Source organism: Podarcis pityusensis, assembly GCF_964106645.2.
Source record: "Podarcis pityusensis genome assembly, chromosome: 12".
In the NCBI taxonomy this organism is placed as follows: domain Eukaryota; kingdom Metazoa; phylum Chordata; class Lepidosauria; order Squamata; family Lacertidae; genus Podarcis; species Podarcis pityusensis.
In genome coordinates, this window is record NC_138037.1 from 38,521,006 (window position 1) to 38,541,691 (window position 20,686).

General features: G+C 43.0%; 1 protein-coding gene across 1 annotated transcript in view; it reads right to left on the minus strand.

The window, feature by feature from the left end:
- The window catches only part of ANKRD28 (ankyrin repeat domain 28), an 86,648-nt gene extending 69,874 nt beyond the window's left edge, over nt 1-16,774 (minus strand). Inside the window, exon 1 of the mRNA XM_080974624.1 lies at nt 16,598-16,774. Coding sequence (XP_080830750.1) covers nt 16,598-16,624 — 27 coding nt within the window. The 5' untranslated portion in view covers nt 16,625-16,774. The remainder of the gene's footprint in view (nt 1-16,597) is intronic.
- Nucleotides 16,775-20,686: the final 3,912 nt, after the last annotated feature.

The following is a 20,686-nucleotide window of genomic DNA, read 5'->3' on the forward strand; positions in this document are numbered from 1 at the left end:
GTTAGCTATGTCAAAATTAAGTACAAGGTTATGAGCTTTATTCAAACTAATGTTGATCACAATTAAATTCACTGATTTCAATTTGACAAATCTATTTGACTTTAGATTTTGAGGGCCGCAATATCTAATAGATTTCACTGAAATTTTTGCTAATTTAGAGAGGAAATGAGAAGGTGATGCAAACTTACAGATAAATAAAATATTTTGTAGAGCACAATAAAAGGCAAAAAACACCTCCTTTTCGTCTGAATGAACTACAAGACTGGGGGAGAGATGAAAATCTAATAAAACTCAAGACACAAACCTACATGTTCATTGACACTCTTGGAGAAAAATGTTTCTCAACTATATTTAAATGTACAACTTTAAATAAAAATGGGTTAAGTATCAATACTTACTAATTATGTTACGCTTCGTAACAGTTATTGAGAATAAAAGCACAAACTCTGAAAGCTGCTTGTTACCAGGTCTCCCAATAGTAAAAGTACTTCATGTGATTGGCTGGCACAGAGTCTCAAACAGTGATTGACAACTCGAAGATCACAGTAATGAGCATGCCACAAATGACTAGAGCAGTTAAACTGCTGTCGTGCAATACACAACTATGATAAATTGCACTGGACATGTGTGGTAGAAATACAGACCATTCTTGCATGAGATTTTGTTAAGCATAACATAAAACATTCTTATACAACTATTGTAGAAGAATCTAACATGCCATAGAATCAGGTGTCAAATGCTGAGCATTAGCAGAGTTTATCTAATAATTTATCTTACTCACTCCCACTCAAACAGCAATACTAGTGAAAACTAATTCATATATTTCCAAGATGAACAAGTTGTCTGCTGAGTATTAATTTGGAAGAATATTTTTGATGAAATTTGATCTTTAAAGCTCTATAGTAACTGGTTTTTCCTACTGTAGCTACATGCTCCACTAGGCAAACACTATCCTTTGTCAAGGGACTCCACAACCACAGTTATTAAGTAAGCAGATTATGGAAGAGCAAGCAATAGCATGTAGTAGTACACCCCTGATTTTTTTCAGTAGATTTGCAACTCTGCAATTTCCCTCAATACTCAATACTTGATGTTCATCGCACAGTCACAATGTTTTTAAATGAATTAGTCCTATGTGGAACTTTGACACAGATCTGTCTCTGTTAATTATGCAATCTCAGTCCACAGACAAACCTTGCAAAGATAAAGAATTATAATGAAATACAAAAATAAAATATTTCCTTGATGGCATATTAGCTGCATTTGGATGAATGTATACCAGCTTATTAAGCAGAGAATAACACCCCCACCCCCAAGCAAGTAGCTTCCTTGTTCCTTCCTTTGTGCAAGGCGCAAGTAAACCAGGAATTCATTAGCCAGAAAACTATGGTTTGGATCAAGAGAGGACCTTAAACAATGTTCTGAATATGGTTTTAGACCCTTGCTTGTTCCAAAGCTGGTAACCACAGTTTCCCATTCTGTATGAAATAGAGAAGCTATATTTAATTGGGGCATCTGAATATAATTATGGCTCACAAGAAGGGAGGAGGAAGAGAGTTCTGTGCATGGGCAAAGACTTGTTCATTCTCATCTAAGCCAGGCCATATTAGTCTTAGAATCTCAGATGTATAAGCTAATTGCCAAATGGCACCTTAAACCTAAGTTACGGTTGCCACAAGGGATGTCTACTCACTATTTTTACAATGTAGCTTATTATGTTATTATTACTTTCCTTTCATTTCTCTACTGCTTTATATTTTAAAGACTAAAACTCAAAGCTGTTTACAAACATTAAAACATCAAATAAAACAATCCAGAACAAAATCAAGCTTCAAGAACAATATTTCAGACCCTTCTCTAAGTGACATTTTGCTTTCCCCATATTTATTTACCTACTTAATTTATACAACTGCCCCATAGCAGTACACTAGGAAGCTAGTGTGGTGTAGTGGTTAGAGTTTCAGACTGTGATGTGGGAGATCAGGGTTCAAATCCTCACTCAATGAAGCTCAATGGGTGGCCTTGGGCCAATCACAACCTCTTAACCTATCTCAAAGGGTCTTTGGAGGGATTAACGAAGAGGGGTGAACCATGTACTTCTTGGGGGAAAAGGTAGGATATAAATGCAGTAAGTTAAGCTCCTCATCTTACTTGCTTAAGAAAGCTAGAGAGACCAGCCAGATGGACATGTCAGTCACCAACCTGACATCCAGAAATCTCCACATGGTTGCAATCGGACCCATGCCAATCGCAAAACGTGCCTGGTGCCTGGGGAATTTCGAACACTGACTATAATATAAGGTCAAATGAGGCAAAGCAGCACAGAATAAACATTTAAAGTACAGTAATACCTCGGTTTTCAAACGTAATCTGTTCCGGAAGACCATTCAAGTTCTGAAACGTTCGAAAACCGAAAACTCAATAGCCGACAGCTAGGCCTCAGGATCTTGCACTCAGTGGAAGCCGCGTGGCATGTTCGACTTCCGAGGCGTGTTCGAAAACCGAGGTACCACTGTATTTCTCACTCATTCACCACAAATCCTTATAAATATAAAAATTGGCCTTCAAATAATCAGAGTACAATGTATTATAGAACAAGGATAGATTTGCTAGAATTGCTGGTAGGCAGAGTGCAGTTGCGCTCATGTCAAGCTTGCAGGCAGGCTCCCCATAGGTAATGGTTGGCCACTTTCTGCGCTCCTCCCAGCAGTCATTTCTCCTCTGGTCCCTGCTGTGGATACATGACCTGACTGGTTGTCTTTACACTGAGCCTTATGCAATTTGCACTCTAATAGTCACTGAGTCTGTTTGGTTGCCCTGAGTTCCCTCATATATTCAGGAAGCAACCTGGGCTTCACAGTGCCAGGGAGGACACTAAGGATCAATTATGCTGAGAACCCATCAGGCCTCACTATTCCCATTGTCTCACTATTCCATAGTGAACTTTGGCCACTGGAAAAGTTCCCATCATATTGAGGAATCCACCAATCTCTATAAGTATTCAGAGACAGATCATCTTAATGAATCTCCCTCCCCTCCAAACTTCTTCAGATAGTGCAGTCAATGACAATGGGGTAGATAATTTTAACCCCCCATCCCAATATCCAAAAAATGCCCTCACATCCCGAAGCAGAGACTAAATAAAGGGTATGGCCTACCCTGTGTCCAATGAGACAGCCCCCTGGTTGTCCTGGAGATCACAAAGTCCAAAAGCCAGCCCAGTCAAGGCAACCTTGGTGTGGATATTGAAGTTCCCCACAATCAATGTCCTGGGATTCCATGACACCAGATTTGGGACATCTCTGCCAGCTCAGCTGTTGGGCAGCAGGGTGGGCAGTACACCAACAGCATCCCCAGTCTGTCTTGCTGACCAAGCATCAGATAAAGGCCCTAATAGCCTATCTCAGTGTAGAGAAGTTTCCTGATGAGTAAAAAAGCAGTTTTGTGGACCACAGCAAGTCTGCTACCCCACACGCCTAACCTAGACTGGTGCTGCATCAAGTACATAAGTGGGCAAAGCTGGGTCAAGACCCCACTGCCCACCCAGTGATTCATGCTAGTTTAGCTCCATCATCTGTGGTAAAGTCCTGTTTGTGGATGTGTTCTGAATCAACTTGGAACTGAGCTACATCACTGCCTGGCTAAAGAGCTCACAGCCAGTCCTCTGATTACCCATAGCATTGGGTGTCAGGCAAGGAGATGATCTGCACATATTTCCATCCTATACCTATGCCAGCATTCACTTATATATGCTTCAGGGAACCCTGGGCAAGAGCAAACAGTGGTTGAATTTACTAATTAGCTGTTATCTGTGGCTTCTGCCAACCCTATCTTCCTTCCCATATGGAGAGCTCAAGGGAAGAGCAGGATCTTATCCCAAACATCACAATAGGTTTTAGAAGCACTAATCAGCAGGGTGGATAAAAATCAAATAATTTTTTAAAAAATCATATTTTTTTTATTTAAATCAGATTTTTTAATTTAAATTGGATTTTTAAAATAAAATGCTTTTGCAGGGAAAATATTTCTAAAGATAGTTTTCTGTTAAAGTTACATTATTATTGTTGTTATTTTATTTTTTAAATTTCTATACCGCTTTATATTTTTAATAAAAATCTCAAAGCGGTTTATAGAATATTAAACCAATAAATCAATAAAAAAATAGCCAAGTCATGTTCCTCCGGCCTCATGAGGAGCCTGTTTAGTATTTTTTTTTTAAAAAAACAATTTATTGGGTTTTACAATAAAAATAAACATAATAAACAATATAACATTAATCTTAGCATATTTTCACATTTTCTTTGGACTTCCTCACATCTCCCGCTCCCACTTTCATCTTTGTAACATTTTGTCAGCAATTTATCATCTTATTTAAATTCTTATATCCCTTCTATATTTCATAATCTTATAATTCTCGAAAGGAGCTAAATTTTCACAGTCTTACTTATTTTCTTAAAAACTTCTAAATTTGGTGGTGCTCAGTTATTTTAATCTAGCATCTTATTTAGCATTCACTCAAATTACAATACTTTTGTAAATAGTTCTTAAATTTCTTCCAGTCCTCCTCAATCCTCTCTTCTCCCAGGTCACGGATTCTGCCGGTCATTTCAGCCAGTTCCATGTAGTCTATCAGTTGTATCTGCCATTCTTCCAGTGTGGGTAGATCTTGAGTTTTCCAATGTTTGGCGAGAAGTATCCTTGCTGCTGTTGTTGCATACATAAAAAATGTCTGGTCCTTCTTTGCCACCCCTTGGCCGATAATACCCAAAAGGAAAGCCTCTGGTTTCTTAGTGAAGGTATATTTAAATACCTTTTTCAATTCATTATAAATCATTTCCCAGAACGCCTTCACTTTAGGGCAAGTCCACCAGAGGTGGAAGAACGTTCCCTCACACTCTCTACATTTCCAACACTTATTATCAGACAGGTGGTAAATTTTGGCAAGTTTGACTGGGGTCATATACCATCTATAAATCATTTTCATTACATTTTCTTTCAGAGCGTTACATGCAGTAAATTTCAATCCATTACTCCACAACCTCTCCCAGTCCCATGAGGAGCCTGTTTAGTAGAGCTGGCAAGTCTGGGCCCCGCCCCCTAGGCATTATAGTCCAAAGCAGGGGTCAGCAAACTTTTTTAGGAGGGGGCCGGTCCCCTATCCCTCAGACATTGTGGGGGACCAGACCCACCCTCTCCCAAAAGCACCCCCCGAAAGGACAGAGACACCCATCAGAAGCCGCATCGCAGAAGTCAGTCCCCACGCAGCGAGGCCTCCATGCTGTGCCAGTTTAGCACGGGGACAGACCGAGCGGGCGGCAGAGTCTGCAAGGTTCAGGGGCCAGATTAACGAGCCCGACAGGCCGTATCCAGTCCACGGCCCTTAGTCTGCAGACCTATGGTCCAAAGGCTATTCATTAGGAAATAAGGATTTGTTTTAAGTTTTTCATTTGTGCTAAAACTCAGTCTAAGGTGTGTGTGTGTTTTTTTAAAAAAATCGTTTAACCACATCAGTAAACTAACATGGATACACATGCTATAATGCTATTGTTTTAGTTAAATAAATTGTTTAAATTGTTATTAAGGAAATGATTGTTTTTCTCCTTCCAATTAAGTACAGCAGAAAAGTTGCCCAAATATAAACAGTTAACTTACTAAACCTCACACTAATTTTATAATTATTTGTCAATGGATTTCTAATAGTATAACCAAATCAGTAATTTTTGATATAACTGTAAAAACTATTCTGAAAATTTATTATTCCAAAAATGAAACCTTCATCTGGTTGTAGATATTAAGATTATACCGGCAATAATGAGTCTTTCTCTTAAAAAAAATAAAAATTAAATTAAGTCTTACTGATTAGTGATTTAAATTGATTTGATTTAATTCAAATTCACCCTGCTCACTAGTACTGGTAAGTCATCTTGTTGTTTTCAGGTGCCTCTGAACCCTAGAGACAATATCTGTCCTTACCTTACAAAGTGCTCAAGCAAATGGTCACTAGGCTATAATAGTGATGCCACTGGCAACTGCATGTTTATGAAGCTCTCCAGGATATATACAGTACAGCACAAACCAATATTGATACAGTCTTTAATATACCCTTATGTGAACTGCATCTGAAGCAAATAACTACACACACCTCTACTCTTTTAAAACAGTTTTTTGTATCATGATAGAACCGAACCTCATGCAAACCAAGGTGTTCTTATGTGCAGGAAAGACCGCATTAAACCACTGCTTTTTCCTGAATGTGAAGACTATTTGAAAGTTTGTGAAACTTGTATCCTTTTCTTAAAAAGCAGGTTACCAGTTCAGAATAAGGGTTCAATGTTTATTTTTTTAAGTAGCACATTCACTGCCCCATCCAGAATGAATCAGGAAGGCACAGTTTTTCAAATATTTTTGTCTTTGTCTTGGCTTATGTTCTGTCTTCTTAAAGGGTTGTGAAGCAGGAAGTAAAATAGTACAAAATAAGAGCATGTTATGATTATGATACTGGATGTTCTAGGTTTTTTAATGCATGCTTCAAAGTACTTGTCGGTTATGGTTTTCAACTAATTGTACCACTCCACTTAGTGAATTAGCATTGTAGTGTGAATTGTATTTACTTTCCTATGTGAACCAAACTCAACCAGCTCCAGAAGTGTTTTGAACTAGCCGCTGAAACCCTTACTGCCTTGAATCACAGCAACTTCACTCAAAATCAAATTGGAACCAAACAAAAGCATTCATTGGTTTGACTCTCCAGTTAAAATAGCTATATAAAAGCTCCAAAAAAGCCATATTGAAAAGGGACAAGAAAAGCTTCTTTTATAATTACTACCATTTAGAATCAAGCATTAAGTTTATCAATAAATACAAATGCATTCTGCATGATGCAACAACAAAAAAGACAAATTATGCTATATGTATTGAATTTACTGCAATGAAGGAGGTGTTAACCTATGTATAGTAATGTAAAGCAGCATACAATTATTGCAATGTGAATACAATTTAAATAACTTAATACTGTTACCAACTAAAGCTAAAACTCAAACTTTTGAAATGTGATACAGGTTATTTACAACTGGAAAACATTACAATCACCATATATTATGCAAATTGAAATTTAACATGGCATCAAGGTGAGAATGCCCAAGATGGTGCTCAATCAATGCAATTTAAAAACAGAAACAGCAAGATTAAAAATAAAAACAGAGAAAGCACAGAGCAGATAAAGGACTAGCTCCAGACTAAGCTGTACTTAGTTCAATGAAATCAGTGGGACTTAAATTAGTCATGATTTAACTTCCCATAATGATTTCAATGGAATGTAAGTGAAGTCAAATAACTCTAACCATTTTAAAAGGGGGTAGGGCTCAGAAATCCAGCATGCCATAAGCCCACTGAAACCAAATACAGTGGTACCTTGGGTTACATACGCTTCAGGTTACATACGCTTCAAGTTACACACTCCGCTAACCTAGAAATAGTGCTTCAGGTTAAGAACTTTGCTTCAGGATAAGAACAGAAATCGGGCTCCAGCGGCGCAGCGGCAGCAGGAGACCCCATTAGCTAAAGTGGTGCTTCAGGTTAAGAACAGTTTCAGGTTAAGTACGGACCTCCGGAACGAATTAAGTACTTAACCCGAGGTACCACTGTGGGCACAGAGGATACGATCTCTGTTCCCTAGAATGTACCAGTATCCTATGCACAGCTACATATACACACATACAAATTTTGATCATGAGCACATTTTAAAAGCACAACTTGAAAAACATAAGGTGTGAAGAGGGAGACGCCCTCAAAATTGTTGGTGGTGGTTTTACAGAAGTGAAATAAAACAAGTTTCTCAAGCAGGCAGAAAAGCTGGATTGGCTCTGTTCCACTTGCCAAGGTTAGAATGTGTAAGTATCATATTACCACAGTTAAAGCTTAATAGAAAGACCATAAGTGTTGTGACTTTCAACAATAGGCATGCTACGTAAGATTAAGGTAATTCTCATGGTTACCTTGACTAATAAAGCATACATTGAAGCATACATAGTTTGAAGGCAAAGGAGCTCTAAAGCAGAAAAAGCATGCCCTCAAGTCCAAAGTTTGTGTTCTCATATATATGAATGAATTTAGAAGTCACACTTTCAATAAAAAATATAGCAAGGTGGAATACAACATCAAAAACGATATCCATAAGCATAATTTAAAACATCAATAAATTATGACAGGATTAAAAAGGAAGTTCATGTTGCAAAGGCCTGTCCAAATATGAAAGTCTTCAAGAGACGTCTTAATGAAAGTAAGGATGGCTGTCACCAACTGCTGCTGGTAGGGAGTTCCACCGGGCAGGGTCTGTCACACTAAACAAATGGTCCTTTCTGATGGCCAGCTGAATCTCAGTGGTATGGGGAACCACCAAAAGTCCTCCATCAGAGCACTCACAGCAGCCCCATCCCCCAGACCCTCTAGCCTGGGTTGATGCTGCTGGGTAAGATATGCTCCCCTATCTTGGTAATGCATACCAGGCCAGCACCCTCATGATTAAGGAATAGAAAACAGTGATAGGATCCAGGAGAACCCACAAACTACAAACCTACTCCTTCCGGGGTAGCACAACCTCATCCAGTAAGAAGAACCAGCTACTAACAGCATCATTGTCTTGTCAGGATTGAGCTTCAGTTAACTGGCCTTCATCCAGTCCACTAATGAAGCCAGGCATCAATTCAACACATCCACTGACTCACTGCCTGAAGATTAAAAGGAGAGAGAGAGTGCTGAATGCCATCAGCATACTGAAAACAAAGCAGTCCCAAACACTGGATGATCCCACTCCACAGTTACACGTAGATTTTAGACAGGTGTTCAAAATTAGACAGGGGCATTTTGAACCTGGCTATTGGCCAACTGCGACCAAGTGAAGATGTCCCGGTACAAATGGGCTATAAGGACATAGTGGTCCAGTTCATGATTTAGCACTCAGGTGTACTGTAGCCTTATGAGGTTTTGCCCTCGGGTGGGAAAAATATTGCGCCTGGGAAAGGGACAAAGGGAGTTTTGGACAGTTTTGAGGCCTGGGGTGATTTCAGACAGGATTTGGGTATCTTGTCCCTTCAGTACAACCTGTAACCTGCAACCTAGTTTTATTATACTAACGAAAACTCACAAAGAAAAGGAGGGCAAAGCAAAATGGATGGAATCATGGAAGGAGGGAAATTCCATTCCCAGTAATTAGTTCAGACCTACTATAAAAGCAATCTGTTCCACTCTGAGCAGCCTGCATGGTGAGGAGCATAAGAGAGAAAATGGATGGCTCTACCTATTTTTGGCTAAGGCCATGCCTACACCTGGCAGCAATCCCATTCACTACCAGCAAACAGCCCCCAACAGATTACCACCAAGCGGATGCAGTCCTCAACAGATAAAAAGGATCAGCACCCATGGTTTAGCATTAGCAGACCTGCCACAGTAAACCCGGGGGTCTCACATGGCCCCAGTTAATCAAACTGTAGCTTGTTGCAACTGTCTGTTGCATCTAAAACTAATACTTCATCCAGGTTTTCTTGCAGTAACCAGTTAGAATAAACCAGAGTTTCCAAGTTTGGATGTATTATGCAACAATGTTCATTCAAAACCAAAATTGGAAGCTTTTGATCTCTTCTCATGAGCCTGGTAAAGGGGAGACCGAGAGAAATAGGATAGCCATCTATAAGGCTATCACATGGAGCATGAAGCAAGCTTGTTATCTCCGAAGTCTAGGACCGATGGATCCAAGTTACAAGAAAGGAGATTCTGATTAAACATGAGAACAACTTTCTGACAGTAAGAGCTGTTCGACTGTGCAACAGTCTCACAAGAGGTGGCGTACATTCCTTCCTTGGAGGTTTTTAAGCAGAGGTTGGATGGCCAGGGAGTTACTCCATTCCAACACTACAATTCCACCCTACAGAAATCCAGGAGGCAGTGGCAGGGAGAAAAACTGCTGTGATTAGAAAGACAATTGCTCCCTCTCCCACTTATCAGATGATCAATTAGATGGGGGAGGGTACATTTGCATACCCACTATGCCACTGGACTGGGTGGAGAGATGGAAACCCCTTTGCTCAGTGTCAATTATGAGAAATCACAATTGCTGGAGCTCTGCACACCTTATCTCCCAAGTGGCAGTGCTGCCACCAGTGAAAGACGGGGTCTGGCAACCAAGGAAAACCAGATCAGGCCATTGCATACGCCACCCATGGCATACAAGGGGGTGTACTACTGCAAAAAGGAAATCCTAAGGCAAGTGACGAAGGCATGGGGCAAAGCATATATAGCCCTGCCAGGGGAATTCTGCCAATTTTGAGTTCTACTTACTGTAACCTTCTAAACCAGAGGTCAGCAACCTAAGGCCCATGGATCGGAAGCGGCCCATGAGGATTGCTTAACCAACCATGTTAAGGATTGCTTAACAACCATGAGCCGCCCCCAAACCGAGCTGCCCGCTCGGCGAGTTCCCGTGTGCTGCGCTAAACCAGCGCAGCGCAGTGACTCTCTTTTGTGGCTCCAGAAATTGCTTCTGCGCATGCCCAGACGCTGGAAATCGCTTCTGCGCAGGCGCACTTTTTGGCATCTGGGCGTGCTGAGAAGCGATTTCCAGCACCACAGACATGCGCAGACGCAATTTCCAGCGTCACACTGTGCCAGTCCAGCCCACGGAGGATCTCCACGGGAGTGATCCGGCCCATGCCCAGTAAGCCTTGCCGACTCCTGTTCTAACCCTAAGTGCTGGTGATAATCTGGGGATGTGGAATATGAGTATGAATACTCATTTCTCACACAGCATTGACAGAAGCCTAACTTTTGTGGGATGATGGGTGGAACATATTTGATCTTCAAGGCAGCTACCATTACTACAGCTTAATTCTTGAGGACAAAGCAAGACAATTCTGTTTATTTACATACATTTTGCTTGTATTCATGCTATAAATGTTTTAAGAAGCAAGAAGTCTTTTTAGTGTTTATTTGAAGAAAAATGTCTAATTGGTTGGAAGCAGGTGAAACTGATATTTCTGTTGCAAAATTCTGGGTGTAGCTCCTGAGCAAGGAATTTAGTCTTGCAACACATTTATGTTTGACACCCCTGCTGCAGACTGAATGTGGGACGGGAAAGAGAACTTGAAGTCATAACAATAGAGCATGAAAACACCCAAAACAGAAATTCTCAGCCCCCTGAATTCTAGAGTTTATGCATTAACTGCTTCCATGCTTTCAAAGATCAACAAAAATCAACTCCCAGTCCATACAAATGTACAGTATAACTAGTATAGAGAAAGCACAACTGAAGTTTACATTTAAACTTAAAGTTTAATTAAATTAAAATTTCTTGCAAGTCCATCAGCTACATTTCAAGAAAGCAAACACTGGTCCCATTTCCTCCCACTCTACTTCTACAGCAAACAGGACAGGATTCTAAATTATCCTGCAAAGAATCATGGCAGACTACTGCCAACATATAAACCCCTGCCACGGAATGCATAGCTAAAATTATAAGGATGCATGTATCAGTCTAACCACCTTTTACACCAAGAGCACAAGAGGTAGAATACTGGTAATAGGAAAGATGAGGAAATGGCCCTTGACAGAGTATTTTGCATAAGCTCAGCCTCAGAATATAACAACATATTGCTCACTTTGCTTTTTGACACCAACTGAAAATGTACCTATTCATCCAGGCTTTTATAGGATAACAGAACTCAATTAATCCTTCAGCAATTAAGCACTTTGTAATATATCTTTTCAGAGATTATACTGACTTGCTTAAGAGCTTAGAGGTTTTTATCATTTGTAACTCCCTCTAAGATCAGTGATGAAGTGCAAGCTAGAAATTTACTATACAGGCATCTCCCCGTTTGCATGGGAGTTGCATTCTGGATCATCGCATGCATTAGTGGAGCACATGTAAACCTACAAGCCTACCCCGCGCCCGCCCCGTTCCAAACCTATTCTGGGGCCAAAAACTCCCCATTCCACCAGCAGCGCACCAATTGAACGCATACAAAATAGTCGCCAGCTGTATAAGTATAGAACCCTTATAGGCAGTGCTATTTTTCTAGAAAAAGAGGGGCTGGAACTCACCATAAATGCCTCCCTTGTTCTCTTAAAATAGCAGTAGTACCAGAGAGGTGCTGGAACTGAGTTCTGGTGAGTTCCAGCTGGAAAAAAAGCCCTGCTTATAGATAGATACACTTTCCGAGGGCCCCGAGTCACAAACACTCAAAATGACTTTCTTATTCTGCTCTGGGGATGCACAGGTTCAAATGAAAACTGCTATAAATGCATGCATCATCATCATCATCATCATCATCATCACATCTCATTATCAACTTCCTATTAAAAATAGCACTGGCTAGTCAAACCTTCCTCCTTCCATAGGAAGCAGGGCGCCTCTCTCATATCTCTCATATACATGTTCAGTATGCATTAAGGAGAAAGGCTGACCCTGACTGGCAGGCACTTCACTTTTAACCATTAATAGTGTTGCACAGAAAAGGAGGTGGGGCTCATGCCTAGGTGGGGACATTCGGATCAGCTCATTATTAATGAACACCTAGCTCACCACTCCAACTTTTCAACAAACTGGGCACACAGAGCAGAAAAAAAAAGTGCAAGCAGCACTGCCTTGCAATTCCTGGAGTTGAGTGACCATTTTCTCAACCCTCCGTCCTCCTAACAGAAGAATAGTGTGGAGAGTATGGCTGAGGAATAAGAACTGAGCTGGAACCACTTTCTCTCAGTTGCTCATTACCACCTATGGAGCTGGCAGGCATTATGCATTACAGTCCCTGTGTCTTTTTAGGCTCTTTTGAGGCAGTTCTTCAACAAGATTCCCAGTGCAACGCAGACCAGCAACAATGGATAGTATGCATCCAACCATTCCTCTGTACAGTTGCCACATTCATTTCCTCACAAGGCTCCTGCACCTTTACAAATCTTTTTTTATTTCTTTTTTGCATCATGGTATTGTTGAATAGTGGGCAGTTTACAAATTATTTAAATAAATAATTTGGCTGTATTCAACTACAGTGGTACCTCAGGTTAAGAACTTAATTCGTTCCAGGGGTCCGTTCTTAACCTGAAGCACCACTTTAGCTAATGGGGCCTCCCGCTGCCGCCACACTGCCGCTGCACAATTTCTGTCCTCATCCTGAAGCAAGGTTCTTAACCCGAGGTACTATTTCTGGCTTAGCAGAGTCTGTAACCTGAAGCGTCTGTAACCTGAAGCGTCTGTAACCTGAGGTACCACTGTAAATACTTGTGCTAGCTGGTTCCAGTGAAACGAGTCTCATTAGTGCAACAGGGCCACCCCCTGACAACTCCTCCCTTGCACCCCTCAAATTAGCTCTAAGGGGTCAGGAGATCCCCAAAACAGCATGCAGGGAGAGAAGGAAGATAATTCCATCAGTGAGCAGAAATGCTTGTGCGGACAGAGCAATCTCCTTATTGCTACTTTCAATTAAACCCATTGTCTGGTGTGTAAGTCAACTCTTCCAAGAGAGATCTACACCTACACTATGGCATCAAATTGTTAACAAGTTCCAATACCGATTTCATACCAGGAATTTTGCAGTTCCAATCACCAAGTACCTTAACAGCACTTCAGGTGGTTTCTTCCATCCTACTGTTTAATGTTTGGCTTTTTGTGAAATGAACAAGTTCAGGAAGTACAATACTATGTATTTGTCCTGGCTCTCCCCAACCGATGCTGGAACTCATGACTCCAGTTTTGCCAAAGGCATTCATTCAGATTAGAATGGTAGAGAAGACACATCAAAAATTGCAACAATTAGCAGTTACATGAGAGGTGGAAGGCATGGCTAGTTTGCGGGCTAAGATGCTGAACCAGAAAGTCACATGCCCCTGCACCTTTCTTTTGAAGGACAGGGTGAGCACAGAATGTAGTCTGGAAGGCAGCTGGAGTCCCAAGCAAATAGGCACTCCTTTTAGTGGGCTGGCAAAGTGAGGTTTGTGCATGCTGGCTTCTCGTGTCCTAGTGGTAGAGGCAGGGCGGGTTCCAGCGCAGCATCAGTTTTAGTCCGAGTTGCTTCCTGTGGAGGGGAACAAAGGCTCCTATATAACAGGAGGAAGTGCCAGAGGTGGCTCACCAGCTGGAAAAGTTATGGGAGGAGTGTCTGGAAGGTAGGTAATGAGAGACACAGATCAAACTCCCCAAGCTCCTCCCACTCCTCAGGGTTTGACTACCTGCGCCATTGAACCTCCAAAGCTCGCATTACAGTATTCAATATATGAAGTTATTAGCCTAAACTCTATACTGACCTCATGTATAATTTGATATATTTTCTATCCCCCCCCCCCCGCCCAAATGGGACTACGGTAATTCTTCCACTACCACTACATTGGCACATTAACATGAAAATAGATTTAGGTTTCTAAATCCATAAATATAAGATTTTAGCTAATAAGAACACAGTGAAGGAATGAGTAGACATAAATAGTATGCAATGGAGCTTTTCCATATTTTAAGTACTTCTCGTGCCTATGAGTAAGGATGTGTATTGCACAACAGTGGGGGGGGGGAGAGAATTATAAACAGCAAGTCAAAAACCTACCATTAAGCAGATTTTGGAATATTATAAGCAATTGTTCATCAGCAGAATAGTGTTAGAAAGAGCCCTAGTATACTGCAAACATGTATTTTACAGATTAAAAGGCAATATAGCAATCAGGCCAGAAGGCTGTAACAACTTTGAATAAGCAAGCCAACATTCAACAAGTCAATGCTAGAAAAGGAGGTGGTGAGATACGCAGTAAAAGCATGGCTGTGATAAATGAAAATCTTTGCTATGTAGCAAATTTATCTAGATACGAGTCTACAATCTAACAAGAAAAAACCTAAGCCAATGTTTCCCACTAGCAAAGAACTTCTGAGGAAAAAACTTTACAAAAGGTACATTAATGGGAGGCAGAGAGAGACAGGCAGACACTTAAACACTGCAAAATTTGGATCTTTCTGACCTTCATACATCAGCTAAGGAAATGAATATAGAATTATATTGTTCTGCAAATGGAAACTATAGAAGCAGATATGGCTGTTGTGGTAGAAGTGAGTGTGGTGATTAATGCTGGCTTAGCAACAGGGAAGACTGGGTTCAGATCTCTGTTCATCCACAGAAGTCAACACAAAACAGCCAAGGCTGTGTACACACACAGTATACATTTAAAGCACACTCCTACCCTCAAAGAATTCTGGGCACTGTAGTTTACTCCTCAGAATTCCCACCAGCCCTTAAACTACAGTGCTGAAAATTCTTTGAGGGAAAGTATGCGTTTTAAAGGTATAGTGTGTAGACAGCACAAGTCACTAAATTTTAGCCAGCCAGATCTCTCTCAGGGGGTTGTGATGAAAACAAAATGAAACAGGCCTTTGTAAGCCACACGAAATCAAGGCCTTTGAGTGATGGGCCACAAATGTAATATTAAAATGGACTAGGATATGAGAGAGTTAAGGGCATGAGTGCTAGAGAGAAAGATGAGTATCATTTTAAATAGATCAGGCTGGAAGGCATGCCAGTGTGTTATTTGAGCCCCTTAGATACATGTACAACACCGAGTGATATCAGACTGTCCATGTTAAATTAAATGGTTCCTTCTGGCGGGGTCCTCCAATATCGGACACTGGGATGGAAGAAACCCTTTTTTATGTTAGAAATAGAACAAGCTCCCATTAGCAGCATTCCCAGAGACCCCTAGTTGGCCCCCACTGGAACGGGGGGGCGGACCTTTGCTCTAAGACCCACCAGGGCTCTTCCTAGCGCTCCCAGCACAGTTTCAGCCACAGCCATGTAGGGCAAAGGGGTACCACTTTGTCCAATCTGCGCAGCCGCCTGCACGAGTACATAAAGGTGCAAGCACAGAACGCCGAAATGCATATATTGATATAGAGATATATGTATCTGTGTGTTGTCTGCTTGCACCTTTATACACCGTGTGTGTGTGTGTGCGCGCGCGCAGGGAGCTGGCGAGCAGAGCCGTACGGCATAATAAAGGGGGCGTGCGTGCATGTGCGGGGGGGGGGCTCTCAGCACACGAGTATACCGGGAAAGGAGAGGAGAAATGTGGCGGTGGAGGGGGGGGGCGGAGAGGAAAAACGACTCGCTGCCACCTGTTAGGCCTGAGCCACAGAGTAAACCTGGGAAAGGAGGAGGAGGAGCCAGGAGGTACCAGGAGGTAAAGGGGAAAGGGGTGGGGAGGAGTGAGCAGCAGCAACACCACTCCCCCCCGCCGTTTCCTAGCAGGCGGGCGCGCACACTGCCGCCACACACGCGCGCACGGGGGGGAGGGGGGAAGCAACGCCCTCCGGCCCGTATTCCCTCAGCCACACACGCGCCCTGTCACCACCACGCCGGAAGCCTTTGAGAGAGAGAGACAGAGAGAGGGCCACGGCGGGGGCCACGCCATCCCCACCCACCCACCTCCGTCCGCCCCTAATGCCGCCATAGTGCCTCTCCCGCCCCCCAGCCTGTCACCCTCACCAAAGAGGGGGACTCGCCCCCTCAGAAAACGTTAAGGCTGAGGGCGGCGCAGGGAAGGCCGCCGCCGCCGCCGCGCTTGAGGCACCCACCTGCTCGCGTAGTTTGAGGAAAACCATGGCGAGGCCGCCGCCGCCGCCGCCGCCGCCGCTACTACTACCCCGCCTCCTCACGGGCCACCGCTGCTATTCCTCGCCGCCGCCAACGACTCCTTCCCTCGGCAGCCCCGCCTCCTCAGCGCCTGGGCCGCTCAGCCCGTGCTCGGCAGGCCACGCCCACGGCCACGCCCCCGCCTCCTGGCGCGGCGACGGCGGCTGCCTCTGCTGCGAGGCTCGCGGATGGGGCCGGGCGGGGGCGAGAGCGTGAGGTACCTCTTCGCCCCGCCCCCTCTCCTCTTCCACTCCTGTCCGCTAAAACACACACAGAATCTCTCTCTCTTTCAATCTTGCCCTTTCACTAAAGGGTATAATGTGGCACGGAGAGAGAGTCGATTTGATCCGCCCCTCCCCTTTCTTCTCCCTAACGCCCTCCCGATGAGGGTCGCGACGCCCGTCACTCACCACCAATAGGCGGCGGTGATTGGGCGCGGGGCGCGGCGCGGCGAGCGCCGAGGCTGATTGGAAGGCAGGTTGGCGTGTGCGGGTAGGAGTGCGCGTGTGATTGGCAGGAATGAAGGTGAGGGAGAGAGGAGGGTCGGCACAGAGAAAGAGAGAGACAGAGTGCGCGCGCTGGGCGCGAAAGATGTGCCAGTGGCTTCTGGGAGAAGGAGGGCTGGGGAGATGAGATTAGTGAGGGCAAGGTGGAGGTGTGTCGCCCTTTCCTGGGCTTCACCGTGGAATCCTTTATAATGTATTATTGCCTGCAGCCTCCCTATCCAGGTTTAGGCAGAGTCCGATTCATACCTCTGCAGTTGATTCGTTATAGTTAGTGCATGGTTTCCCAGCTGGAAATTGATAGGTCTCAGTTCAGGTTTTAAAAGAACGACTCATGGAAATTCAGTCAAAATTCACTATGGCTCCCAAGAGAACGTATTTTTAGCAACTGCACAAGATGATAGGAGTTCCCCTGTGGCTGATGGCAGCTACTGCTTCCACACGGGATGAAAAGGCTTAGCCGAAATAGGTTATTAAAGTTGCAAGTGGCCAGGCTGCCCCATGAGAGCTGAAATCATCATGTGAGAATTGTGATCATGTTAATTTGGTGGGTAGGTTGTATAGGTTGGAAATGGCTGGGTGGATGTTTACATAATTCTAATTCTTAGAAGGTGGTTTCTTCATCCTGAGATAACTGGATTGTAATAGCCACCCAAGTTTGGATGTGTGTATGTATATATGTGAAATAAATAAACTTGGCAGCAACAATGCTGTAAGCACCTTGGAAAAACATGGGGTGACTGTCTGGATTTACAGAGTTTATTTTCCATAAACTCATTTGAACACATGAGAAATTGTAGTACTGTATGTAAATAGACTGAGAGCACCTGCTGTCAGTATTTTGCAGAAGGCCTTCAAGTGCATGCCTGGAAATGTAGGTTTGCACAATCAAAATTGTATTAAAGTGCTCTGTTGCCCTACTATAACAAACTCACTTTTATGGAAATAAGCTTTCTGTAGTTAGGAAGGTAAAGGTAAATGGACCCCTGACAGTTAAGTCCAGTCACAAACGACTCGGGTTGCAGCACTCATCTCGCTTTACAGGCCAAGGGAGCCGGCGTTTGTCCGCTCCTAAGACAGTATTTCCGGGTCATGTGGCCAGCATGACTAAGCTGCTTCTGGCGCAATGGAACACCAACACCAGAGCAGCACATGGAAACGCTGTTTACCTTCCCACTGGAGCAGTACCTATTAATCTACTTGCACTTTCTGGCATGCTTTTGAACTGCTAGGTTGTGGGGATCTGAACCACCGACCTTTTGATCGGCAAGCCCAAGGCTCAGTGGTTTAGACCACAGCGCCACTTGCGTCCCTATGTAGTTAGGGAAGTGACAAGAAAACGCATAAAATTGTAGGCTGAGCAAATTATTAACAGGCAGACATTTAAACACTTCAGAAGCAAATCAGGATGAATGCTTATTCCACAATCTTCCTGTAAAGAAATCAGAATTAAAATGCATGTCATCATATGGATACAGTGAGGGCTCTAGTGTTTGATCTGAGATCCTTCTATAGCTCCCCCTGCTATCTGTGATAGTGGTTAAATGGTGCCCCAATTATGGAATATTCTTCTTAATGAGATTCATCTAGTGCATATGTTGGTGTTTTGTATTGTAAAACAGCATTGGCATTTATTTGAAGGATAACATATAAATACATATAAGAAGAAGGAAAGAAGGAAAATAATCTGTTGGTAGTGCATCTGCTGTCACGAATGAAACGCTGCTTGCCTTGACCTCTGTTCTATTTGTATATCTGTAAACGGGCAAATATTTCAAAACACTAACTAACTCTCCAGTGCTGTCCTCCAAAAGAAACCAGAATTAAAGTACTGCTGTCCCTGGAATCTGTCGCCATTCAGAGAATCCTGAGTGGGAAGCAATGTATGTTGTCACGTTCAAAGGCAATTAGTCTAAAATGAATAACTGGAAAAACCAGGAATACGTAAAGTTGAATGTAGTTCTGTTATGCAGTTTTGGTTGACAGCAGGAGAAGGAAGACTGGTGGGAGAAGGTAGATCAAGATATACCGTACTAGGTTTCTGGGTGATCTGCAGAATAGTGGCACGGTCTTCTGGGCAAGTAAAACTGCAAGTTAAAAAAAATATCTCATTATTCACCTGTAAAACGTGAAGAATGACATTTTTTAAAAAAATTGCTCAGTGATATGTATTTGAAATAAGGAAATCTAAAATATAATGAAACATTCAAACACGCTTTAGTGTATAAGGTAAAGGACCCCTGGACAGTTAAGTCCAGTCAAAGGTGACAATGGGGTTGCGATGCCCATCTTGCTTCAGGCCAAGGTAGCCAGCATTTGTCCACAGACAGCTTTCCGAGTCACGTGGCCAGCATGACTAAACCGCTTCTGGCGCAATGGGACACCGTGACGGAATCCAGAGCACACGGAAAGGCCGTTTACCTTCCTGTCGCAGCGATACCTATTTATCTACTTGCACTGGTGTGCTTTCGAACTGCTAGGTTGGCAGGAGCTGGGACAGAGCAACGGGAGCTCACCCTGTTGCGCAGATTCAAACCGCTGACCTTCTGATCGGCAAGCCCAAGAGGCTCAGTAGTTTAGACCACAGCGCCACTCGCGTCCCCATCCCAGTAGTGTATGGTACTTCCTGTCCCCCCCCCCTCAATTCAGTTGTTAAACTAAGTTGGCTGTCCTTGATAATTTCAAATTATTTAAGGGTGCCAAGGTGGCATATCATCCAAACTATTGTTCTACAGTACAAAATAAAATGTATTTTAAAAACAACAACAGTGGCTAGTTAATTCTTCCTGATTAATTAAAAACTGAAGTTCTGAATCCTGTTCGAGGAATCAGCCTTTAAAGAGTTGGAGGCTCTTTTACAGGCAAAAAAATACCCGGAGTCTAGTTCTAGCTTTACTTGTCTGTGTTTGCTGGATTTTGAGAGTACACAAAGGCAGTAAGATAATACCTTTAATTGCTCTTACCACCATAGGTTAGTCTGCAGGTATCACCTTACCTTCTTTGTTTCTGGCCTTCTCCGGGATCAACACATTCAATAAAGCTCTGTATCAAATTCTTTATTTTGGGCACTTAAAGGATATAACCACATTCACTCTTCATTTATTTCTGATTCACCATGCTAATACAAGCAAGAGCAGCTACCATGGACTGCTCAGCAGGAGGCTCTTATTGTTTTGATCAAGGACAAGGATACATTTCAACACTGTGCAGCTGAACTCTGGTCCAGAATAAATAGTAGAGTCTCACAAGGCACTCGGATCCAACACAAAATATTTCTCAGTGTAGACAAGGACCACAAGCCACATCCTGTGAACATTTTACTGAAAGCCCCTTCAGAATTTGCCCTCCGCATGTTCCAAACGTGTGGAGGAGGAATGGGGAGTGCTGACCCCTGCCCTGGACAAAAGATCTCAAGGAGGGACTTCACTGCATTTGGCTGTGGCCATTAGCTCCTCTGTGTCACTGCATACTTTCTCCCTACAGACCTACTGCCAAACAGAGGGGTCTGGATGAGACACCAGGAGAAGC